The 11400-nt window shown below is 43.0% G+C and overlaps 1 protein-coding gene and 1 pseudogene across 1 annotated transcript in view; both read left to right on the top strand.

Annotated features, from left to right (window-relative positions):
* Nucleotides 1-5112: 5112 nt before the first annotated feature.
* Nucleotides 5113-5294, top strand: LOC150053619 (keratin-associated protein 20-2-like; annotated as a pseudogene).
* A 770-nt stretch (nucleotides 5295-6064) lies between these two features.
* Rab38 (RAB38, member RAS oncogene family) overlaps nucleotides 6065-11400 on the top strand; it is a 68234-nt gene continuing 62898 nt past the window's right edge. Inside the window, exon 1 of the mRNA XM_090349134.1 lies at nucleotides 6065-6318. Within this exon, the coding sequence (XP_090205260.1) occupies nucleotides 6117-6318 (202 nt within the window). The 5' untranslated portion in view covers nucleotides 6065-6116. The remainder of the gene's footprint in view (nucleotides 6319-11400) is intronic.

The following is an 11400-nucleotide window of genomic DNA, read 5'->3' as shown; positions in this document are numbered from 1 at the left end:
CTTTTTGCGATAAGTTCTTCATAGCAGCTTATCTTTTGGCCATTCTATAGCTAATTTCCACAAATTTATGTTTGGTGGGCTAGGAGGAATGTGAGACCCCACTTGGCTGTATCTGTTCAGGGCAAGTTTAATTAGTAAAACTGTGAAACATAATCCTAGCTGGCAATAACTCTATTACTGAAAACAGCTTAAAACACACTCTGATTTTACTGATACGCTGTAGATTAACAGACAGTTAAAAAATCACTTGTACTCATTTTCTAATGAGAATCATTAAATATTCTAGTATAATCTTTCTTTCTGGGGGACAGGAAATTCATTACCAAAGTTCCTCCAGACTGAAGTGTTCTTATTCCAAGAACTACCCATCCTGAATCCATTTAGGCCCCTCTCTATAGTCTACAAGTTGCTTCCCACTTCTAGACAATGGCTGCATTCCTAAATAAACGCTAGATCCAACTCCTGTTTCATGTTAACACAAGTTTCAGACAAGCCTAGTGGAAAATGAGGAAATGCTTTGAAGGCAATAGAGAAATGAGCTGCAGATTTAACTTGGCAGTCTTATTTATTAAAAGAGCGATTTAGGAGATTTTTCAAATGCCACTGCTACATTTAGATCTTGTTTGAGATCTTTAACCCTCTGCTTCAGGAATGAATGTTCTTCAGGATTGTCTGATTTGGTTCTGTTTTTTTGGATGTAATTATTAATAACGCCTCTTTCACTCTCAAGAGATTCAGTTTAGATGATAAATTATATAATCATCTCTTGACGGACCTTTTGCAGGGAAGGGTCCATGTCTTTTTGGATATATTCCTCTTGTCAATCTAAAGAAAAATTAGTTTACCTTTCCTACAACAAAGCCTTTGGGACTCTATCTTGCAGTCCTTTAAGTATTTCTTTGATGCAATAATTAAGAGCTCACAGAAGCTAATGAGTAACTCCCTGTAGCTCTCCTAATAGCAAAGCAAATAAAGTAAGTTTTCAGGAGCTCACTGAATTCAGCAGTCTTGGGAAGAAAGCACAAGGGATTGTACTTTCAATTTAGTATTTGAGAAGCAATTTCTAATCATTTCAATTAGGTTTTCCACTTAATAAGTGCAAGATTGTGTCTCCTCCTTGGGCAGGGAGAAAATGGAGATAGAAAACTCAGAGGCTCTCCTCTGGGGAGAGCACTTGAATTCCAACCACTGTATGATCTCACATCCCTCCTGTAGGCTGGAGGACAGGATATGTGATGGGTGAGCAAAATGAGGATAGTAAACCTGAAGACATTGTCAGAGGTGCTTCAAGGGTGATGGTTAGACACAGGTTTGTACATGTAGTAGTGGCCACGAAAGGACAAATATGTTTCATTGAACCGAGTACACCGTGCTCACCAAATGACTTCTATCTAAAGGGCTGAAAAATACAAACTGAGTAATTTCTTCCCACTGTGAAAAATTATCTTGAGACCAAAAAGAATGCCTCTGGAAACAAATTGCTCATACTTCCTTCCTAGCCAGGCTACTTGCTCACTGTGCTTGGTGCTTGGCCACTGTCCTCTGTCTACAGAGATGCAAGGGGGCTGGAGCTTTGGATTCATTCCGTAGCTCTGACACAGAATTAGCTTTTAATCTTGCATTCTTTTGCTTATGGGGTCTGCTGTGCACCAGAAATCCTGAATCTTGCCATGCCTGTCCCACATCATCCAGGTAAACATCTGATGTTCGAATACTCTTGATCAGAGGAAAGGCAAAAGAGATGTGAGCATAACTCAAGCTTGCATTCACCTTAGGAAAATAGGTTGAGGCCTGTGAAGAAGTTGGGGCAAGTGTCACATGGAGAGCCAGCTCCATGAAATTTGGTCTGATGCAAATTTCTGTCCCTGTCTGACACCATCAGCTCTTTGGTAGACCAAGCTTGCCTTTTCAGATTCAGACTAGAACTTTGGAGCTGTCACCATCCTTTTGTTTTCTGGTTCTTGAGTGCTCCTCCCCGTTTAGTAAAGATACAGTATTGGCCAATCCCTTGGGCAACTGAAATCACATCTTTCTGGTTACATACCATCTGCCTGCAGTGCTCTGGGTAGATGGAGAGCAATGAATAAAGCCTACCTAGCTAAGCATAAAGCACACATCAGTGCAATTCTCCAGTCTTCTTTTAGTGTCCATGAGGATTGGGGTCTCTTTATTCTTCTTGAAGAAGATAAGATAAAGCTTTAAAAAAGGGGGGGGGCAGGAGTTTGGCCTAGTGGTAGAGTGCTTGTCTAGCATGCACGAAGACCAGGTTCAATTCCTCGGTATCACATACATTGAAAGACAAAGCCGGAAGTGGTGCTGCGGCTCAAGTGGTAGAGCTCTAGCCTTGAGAAAGTCAAAGGACAGTGCTCAGGCCTTGAGCTCAAGCCCGGGACTGGCAAAAAGAAAAAAAGAAAAAGAAAAAGACAATGCTGTCAACGGTGTTTATAATTTGTTCTTCATTTCACATTTAGGGCTACCATTTATCCAGTACATTCCATGGAACTGATAATATATAATATATTATATACACACAAATATATAAATATACATGTATAATATGTATACATATTCTAGTCCTTTCAACAACTGGAAGATTACTATTCTCATTTTGCTGATGGGGTAATTAAAACTTAGAGAAGTAATAAAAGATACCCAGGTCACATTTGTGGGACATCCTTATGCTTGTGAGGAGCCTGTGGTGATGGAACTTTGGGGTTTGTAATGTTAGAGGAAGACCAAGGTCATAGCAAGCCTTCTATTTCCTATTTCGCGCTAGTCTGACTTTAAATTTCTGTTCTGGTACTTCCTAGTTTGCTATGGCCATGGGAAGGCTGCTTTTCATCTCAATTTCCTCACTTATAAAATGCCTTCCTCCATAGTGCAATTAGAAGAAAGAAAGGAATTTGTAGCAGAGTTCTAGCCCTGGTTTGTGGCTTCTTATCACCAAACCAGGGGTGGAGCTATGTGGCACAGACCCATCATACAGGGGACACTGTGAGTATCATTACTCATTTCTTCAGCTCATCAAAGTATTTCTCCTATTCAGTGAGATTCTCCCTCATTGCCTGGTACATTGTAAATACTCAAGGTATGCTGAGTACGAGAATGAAAAAACACAGTCTTTGAACCTGAAATACCTAGATTTAAAATGTGCATTTTCTTTATTAGTGAATGTGTGTGTGTGTGTGTGTTCACACTGGGGATTAAATTTAGGATCTTGTGCTCTGGCTCAGCTTTATTTACATGGCTAGTGCTCTACTAATCAAGCATTGCCTCCAGGTTCAGCTTTTTCATGGTTAATTGGGACTAAGAAACTCTTGGATTTGTCTGTCTAGATTAACTCTGAACTGTAATCCTCAGGTCTCAGCCTCCTGAGCAACTAGGAGAATCATGTATAAACCACTGGTGCCAGGCATGGTTTTTGTTTTGTGGTACAGCACCAGGATTTGAATTCAGAGCCTTGTGTTTTCTAAAATTCAGAGCCCTGTGCTCTTAGTAGCTGAGGGACTCTACCAGTTATTAATGCCAGTTCTTACTAGGTATGAGGATACTACTTATAAAGTTCTTATCCTCGATGTCTTTGTTTGTAAAATGTAAAGAACAAGTGCCTATTTGAATTGATGATTAAGTGATACATGTGAACATTTGTTACTGCTGCTAATAGTACTGTCAGTTATTTACACTGCCTTTGCCTCCCAGTGCTGCTCAGTTTTTTTTCTTTTTTCTTTTTCTGGTCCTAAGGCTTGAACACAGGGCCTGGGGTTTTGTGCTCAAGGCTAGTACTCCGCCATTTGAGCCATAGCTTCACAATCTGGTCTTCTAGGTAGTTAACTGGAGGAGATGAGAGTTTCACAGGCTTTCCTGACCAGGCTGGCTTTGTACTGTGATCTTCAGATCTCACCCTCTGAGTTGCTAGAATTACAAAAGCTTAGAGTTTTGGGGATATGTGAGAAAGCTGGAAGTCATAAATACCCTCATTAGCTTCTGCCTGGATGTCCACTGTGTGAATAGATATGAAAGCATCCAAAGTGCTGATGTTCACATCTCAAGGTCAAGATTATCTGTCTGTCTGTCTATCTATCTATCTATCTATCTATCTATCTATCTATCTATCTGTCTATCTATCTATGCTGTATCAATACAGATATATATTATAGATAAACACATATATAGATCTGTATATATGTCTATACACACATAGAACATCAGACTCTTTGACTAGAAAAGAGTAAGAGAAAGATTTGGTGGAAGTAATTAATATAGAAATATATCATATCTATATGGAAAAAGGAATTTTTCTGAAGGCTGTTAAACAATAAGAGATGAGTGATAGACAGACCATAGAAAAATATTTTTGGTTAAAATATGATATTTGCACTTGCAAAATATCATGGTAAAAAATACAATTTTTTGAAAGCAGTGGGCATGTTCAAGTAGTACAGTGTTAGCTTAGGAAGTAAGCAAATAAAGTTCAAATTTAATATTATCAAAAAAAAGTGACTGAATGGCAGGAGAGTGGGAGAGAGATGGCTGAATGAAGGGACTGATTATGACTAGGGTCGAAATATATGCATGGATGAAAAGAGAAGAATGAGACCAGTTAAAATTGTTTTAAGAAGAGAGAGTGATAGAGGTTGATGGAAGATATGATAATCACATTGGGAAAAATCAGAGTGAAATTCCTTTGTACAGCTAATGTATGTTAATAAAACATCTTTACAGGGCTGGAAGTTGGCCTACTGGTAGAGTGCTTGCCTAGCATGCATGAAGACCTGGGTTCAATTCCTCAGTACCACATACATAGAAAAAAGCTGGAAGTGGTGCTGAGACTCAAGTGGTGGAGCTATAGCCTTGAGAAAGTCCAAGGACAGTGCTCAGGCCCTGAGCTCAAGCCCAGGACTGACAAAAAAAGAAAAAAGAAGTCACAGGATACTAAAAGTTCAGCATTTCAGCAAGTTCTTGTCGGAAAGCTAAAATGATTAGATCTGGAACTAAGATCACTCAAAAACTGTGTCTCTGCAGATGCCTGTGGCTTCCCCACACTCCACACAGGCCCATAAAAGGCAGGTGGCACCCAGGGACATCGAGACTCCCCAGTCCACTCCTGACACCATGTGCTACTATGGCAGCTACTATAGAGGCCTGGGCTATGGCTATGGAGGTCTAGGCTGTGGCTATCACTGTGGCTGTAGCTGTGGCTCTGGAAGCTATGGCAGCTATGGTTATGGGGCTATGGCTATGGCTGTTGCCACCCGCTGTGCTATGGAAGATACTGGTCCTATGGCTTCTACTGAGCATCCACCACTGCTGAGAGGATTGCCCGTACAATCCTCTGCAACTCTCTCCAACTTCCTTCACAGGAGAAACTTTGAATGTCTTCAGAAAGCTCAACTATCCATCCAGCTACCAGAAATAAAGTGCATACTGTTCATTTTGGTTCATCATTTTAAATTTGGATTGTGCGATAGCCTGAAGGAACACTTTTACATTTTATTATTCTATGTAAAGTGATATCCAATGTGACTCTCAATTATTGTGAAACGATGTATATTATAAAATAAACCATAATTTAAAACAAAACAAAAACCTGTGTCTCTGGAGCCCCTAGGTCAGGGAAGATGGAGAAGCTGGCCTAAAGGGGACCCCACTCTGGATTCTGGGGTGGGGGTGCTACTCCTCTGGGCCTGTCACTGTCCCCTCTCCCCTGTCCCCTCTCCTATCAAATCATCTTTAACACTGTTTTTAGACACTGATCCTCACAGGAAGATGTGTGAAAATCCCTAAAATGTAGGATCAGCTTGTAGCCATGCGGGAACCCTTTGCTTCCCTGCCCTAGGAATCCCTCAGGTCCTCACACAGCTCCTCCCTGGGGAACTAGGACTGAGGCTTTATGGGGCGGGGATGTGGGGGTGGGGTGGGGAAAGAGCCAGGGCGCGGGGGGGGGGGGGGGGAAGGGGGAGGAGAGGAGCCCCGGGCCGGGGGGAGGAGCCCCGGCCCCGCCCTGCCTCGCCCCGCCCCAGTGCTCGCGCCCCGCCCGCCGCCCCGTCTGCTCTCAGCCCCAGCTCTGCCGGCCGCGGTTCCCCAGCCCCGCAGCGCTCGGCGGGCCGGCCGCCAGAATGCAGGCCCCGCAAAAAGAGCATCTGTACAAACTGCTGGTGATCGGCGATCTGGGCGTAGGCAAGACCAGCATCATCAAACGCTACGTCCACCAGAACTTCTCCTCGCACTACCGGGCCACGATCGGCGTGGACTTCGCGCTGAAAGTGCTGCACTGGGACCCCGAGACCGTGGTGCGCCTGCAGCTCTGGGACATCGCAGGTGAGCGCCCCCCCACCATTCCCCCCGGAGCCGGGCGTGGGGGACCCGGGTCCCCGTCCAGACAGGTGGCGCGGGCGTCCCACCCTCACCGACGTCCCGGGTGGCTTGGAAGGAAACCTGTTGGCAGAGATGAAAACAAAAATTTCTCAACTCCAGTTCAAACCAAGTGGCTGGAAGTTCACCGGCTGCGCCTGCGCCGGCGCCGCGGGGGCGCAGAGCGAGCCCGGGCGGGTGGCCTGGGATTCTCTGCTTCGTTTTTAGGGGCCCGCGGGGGTGTGGGGGTGGCCGGGCCCCGCGTGTCCTCCTGGCTGAGCCGGGAAGCTGGGATCCGCTCAGGGCTTTTAACAGCCCGCTTGATTCCAGATTCACCCTCCTCGCTTCTGCCCTCCGATATATTAAGGGACTTGGAAATACTTTGCTTGTTATATACAAATCAGGGACAAAGAAAGTTTCCCCCATGTCCCTTCCAGTCAAGTCACTGTCTTCTACTCGCATCTGTTCAATGTTTTTAGGCTTCCCTATAATTTGTCCAAAAGAAATTGTGTTTTTGGTTTATGATAAGTTTTGGGCAAGAGAGGATGGCACTCATTTTTTTGCGCCTGTGCTGAGCTTGGGGATTGAGGCTTGAACTCAGGGCTCCCTCCTCTCCGTTGGCTTTTCAGTTCAAGGTGCTTTACCACTTGAGCCACAGCTCTACTTCCTGCTTTTTGCTGGTTAATGGGAGATGACAGTCAGATGGACTTTTATTGGCTGTGGATGGTTCAAACAGGTAGTCTCAGATCTCAGCCTCCTGACTAGCTAGGATGACAGGCGGGAGCCACTGACATTTGGCTAAGAATTGTTTATTTGACTCTTGACATTTCAATGGTCTGAAAAATGAGGCACTTTTTATTTTTCCCACAGTTTTGTTAGCATCCATGAGTTGTAGGAGTTGGCATATTCTTCTTTCCCTCCCTCTTCTCTCTTAATCTCCTTGTTTCCTTTCCCGACCCAGTCTCAACAAGCTTCATTGTTTCATTTTTACATCCATGTACAAAGTGCAACTTTAAAAATACGTTTTGAAAGCAGAATTTGACTGCTGACTTTGTATGAGGACTTAGGAAAGTCAAAAAGATAACGTGAAGTGTCTTCTCAAAGAGCAAGTCCTGGGACTAAGGCTCTTTACAATCAGGACATGCCGAGTCTCTTATTATAGATGTTGGCTCTGCCACTCAGCAACCTGCCCGGTGGCTTTGAAAAAGTTCCTTCAGTTTAGTTGCAGCATATTCCTGTTAGACTGAAAGGAGTTAGGCAATGGCAGATTGGAAACCTTCCTGCTTAGAAGTTCCAAGGTCCTTGGAGATTCTCTGTGAAACACTTCATCTCTTGGCTATTTCATGGTCTGTGACAGAAGGAACCACTTCTGATCATTGTTGTTTCTTTCTTTCTTCTTTCTCATTCCTTCTCTTCAGAAAAGAGGCTCATTTCAACTGATGCATTTGACTGGAAACATTTTTTTCCTGACCTAAAGCAAGAACAAATGTGGAGAATTTTTGAAAGGGCATTTCTGGTCTGAGGATTCTGGTGCCTCTTTAATCATGAGCTGCCAGGTCTTATGATAAAGCCCTTGGCAAGTGGACAGATTTATGCATTTGAAGTTTTTGGCAGTTCTGGGGCACCCTGGTTATAAGAGACCAGAAGATGTCAGCCAGTGTCTCACTGGGATTTTCGTCTAAAAAAAAATTCAGCTGTGAGTCTTTAGCTGTTGCTACAGGTTTTAGTATCTGAAAGCTCATGGCTGTAATAAAAATCTACAGGACTTGGATTTAGAACTAGTTACTATGTAATATTTTCTTCAGATTTAAGCAGCTGTTGGTTCTCAAATGCATTATATGGCTGCATGCCTCAGTTTCTCCTCCTAAACAGGGGAGAGTTGGGACCAAGGTTCAAGCCTACAAAACTAACAAGTTGGGAAGAGGAGATGGAGTTTATCATGGTTTGAAGCCAGAGAGGGCCTTATGAAACTGCCATCTAAACCACTAAAATGCTGTTTGTAGTGGAGCCGTCATGTCACCCCAGCTATACAAAAGCCATAAGCAAGAGAATCATGGTCCAGGACAGCCCAGGCAAAAACTGTGTCCTAACTAAAAGCTGTAAAACCAAACAGTGCCAGCTAAAGGCGTTAGTGGCAGCCACAGAAGCTCTTGTAGGATTATTGCCATACCTTTTTTTTTCTCTTTGGTCAGTTGTGGGGCTGAACTGTGGCCCTGGGCTCTGTCCCTGAGCTCTTCAGCTCAAGGCTAACACTCTACAGCTTGAGTGTCACTAATGGCTTCCCAGTGGTTAAATGGAGATAAGTGTCTTATGGACATTTTTACCTATGCTGGCTTTGAGCCACGATCTTCAGATCCCAGCCTCCTGAGTGGTTAGGATTACAGGTGTGAGCCACCAGCGTGCCTGGCTTGTCGTACCTTTTCTTGTGCACTTATAAATGCTAGATAAGAGGAACATGATGTGCCTATACCAAGTCCACCTAAATTGTAGTTCCTGTGGCACACCTATTCCACTGGTTCTCAAGCACCTCATTCCATGAGCCGGCTCATCTCCTAAGCTTTGACATTCTCCCTGAGCCTGGACTAAAGTTGTTGTAGAAGCTGCAGTCACAGAGGTCTGTGTGAAGAAATAACTGGGAGTTTGGCAAAACCAGTTCTACAGATCCAGTGCTGTTTGTAGGCTCTCAGGAGGGGAATTTCAAACACTTGTTCAGGGATCATCTATCATTGACAGCTTGAAGCTCAAAACACTCTGAGCTGAGTTGGAGAGTTGGTAAGCGTTAGGTGGGCATGGGCCATGGTGGGACAGCATGGTAGGAATAATACATGTTTCACATTTCATAAGGTCCTATGAGTTCCTATGAAGCCCAGGCCAACTGCTCATCTGACTCTGGTTGCTTAAGTGTACCGCCTCCACACTACAACCTGTCTTTCTGGCACTGTGTTCCACTCCTATGTTATCCAGGAAAAACAGGAAGTGGAGGTGAGTGGGCCTTGTTTTCACTGGCTCTGGACTGTCAGTAGCAAAGAGATGATATGGCTTGATGGTTGCTAGGTGTCAATGGCTACTATATGTCAATGAGGGACTCCTTGCTTGGTTACATTCTTGATGTGAAATGCTAACTGGTACCACTGTTGTCCATATTTCCATAATATGTTTACTGTCACTTTGATTCTGAAATTGCCCATTGCCATCTCTACTGTTCGAAGAAGAGCAGGTACCCTGGATCTCAGAGAGAAGGTCACAGAGAAACAATTGGGCCCTCTCCTGTGTTCAGAAGCTCTGGACAGTGTCAGAGAAATGGAGTCACTTTACTCAAGGCTGCCCAACTAACAGTGGAAGATCTGATTTCACCCATTCTGTCTGACTTGGAGTTAAGCCATGTTCTTTAAGGTCTACCAGCCTGTGATTTCTTGGCACTCTCTTAGCCAACAGAAAAGGCCCTCTTCCCTTCCTTAATTGGCAGAGTGTCTTGCCCTTCCCTTCCTATTTATAACTAGGTTATTAGTTAGTAAGTCAAAATTGGAAAGACATGAATGAAAATTTGGTTTTAAAAATTTGATATTTGGTTATGACTCTTGGTATGGTTTCCCCTTTAGATATAGAGTCATCAGGAAAAGGGGAAAAAACCCAAAGTTTCACATTTAAGACTCTTAATACTCTCCAAATTATTAATTTTTAAATAAATAGCTTAAGACAGATTCTGAATTTAATGTAAATTACAGACATTTAAAAATGTGGGGCTGGAAGTTTTGCTTAGTAGTAGAGTGCTTGCTTAGCATACAGGAAGACTTGGGTTTGATTCCTCGGTACCACATACATAAAAAAGCTGGAAGTGATGCTGTGGCTCAAGTGAGAAAGCCCAAAGATAGTGCTCAGGACCTGAGTTCAAGCCCCAGGACTGGCAAAAAAAATGTAGTTCATGACATTAGGCCAGTTACAAAACCTTGTGAACTCCACCTGTAGAGCTGCAAGTTTATTTACCAATGACATCACATATTTGTAAGATATTATCTCTTGCAGTTTCCATCAGTTTTAATATCGCAGTCTCACTTTGCACAGAGGGTAGATAGTTCATGGCAGTTCATTCCAAATGCCTTACCTGCTAGCCCTGTGACAGGTGTGAGTCCCTTGCTCATTGCGCCTTGGTTTCCTGTTTGTAAAGTGGGGTCACTAGCAGAACCTCCATCTTTTAGAGCTACTAGCTGACACCTGTAATCCTGCTACTCGGGTAGCTGAAATCTGAGGAACATGGTTAGAAGTCAGCCTAGACAAACAAATTCAAGAGATTCTTATTTCCAGTTAACCTGCAGTCAAGAATTCAATCTATATCCTATAATTTTAGAAAAGGAAAGGAAAGGAGAGGTTGGGAGGGATGGGTGAGGCTATTGAAAGGGACCACGTGGATCAAGATGCATTGTATTTTTTTTTGTCAGCTTTGAACTGTGATCTTCAGATCTCAGCCTCCTGAGAAGCTAGGATTACAGGCGTGACTGTATTCTTATACTGCTTTGTTAAATAGAAACTTTTACACACCTTCTTAAAGATAATAATAATTAAAGAAATGCTATTATCTTATAAAATCAAAGTGAAACAAAGACTATACAAGCTGGAAGTGAAGCACTGGCTCAAAAGGTAAAGTACTTACCTTTAGTGAAAAAAACGAATAAAAGCATGAGCCCTAGAATGCAAAGGAGTAAGAGAGTTGCACAGGTTCACAAGTGGCCAAGAAGTTCAGAACTAATATAACTTTATACACCTGCCTGTCTGTCTGGCTGTCTGTCTGTGAGATGACCAAACCTGTCAATAGCTATTGAAAATCCAGTCCTAAATTGAAAAATAAATTGGATTTAAAAAACAAATTAAAAAAACAGAAATTAGAAAGGAAAAATTAAATTCGATTAAAATTTAAAACTACAAAACAAATACACACACAGAGATTTTGAAACAAATTCACTGTTGTGCCCTACTAAATACGAGATGTCTTTAACAAGACACAATCTAGAAGAAGATATATGTGTGCCCATGCTGCCTCATTTCTGCCAAGTG

The sequence above is a fragment of the Megascapheus bottae genome, chromosome 16 (genome assembly GCF_031878675.1).
Source record: "Megascapheus bottae isolate mThoBot1 chromosome 16, mThoBot2.hap1, whole genome shotgun sequence".
NCBI lineage: Eukaryota > Metazoa > Chordata > Mammalia > Rodentia > Geomyidae > Megascapheus > Megascapheus bottae.
Note: the sequence above shows the minus strand (reverse complement) of the source record. Positions and strands in the feature narration are given on the sequence as shown.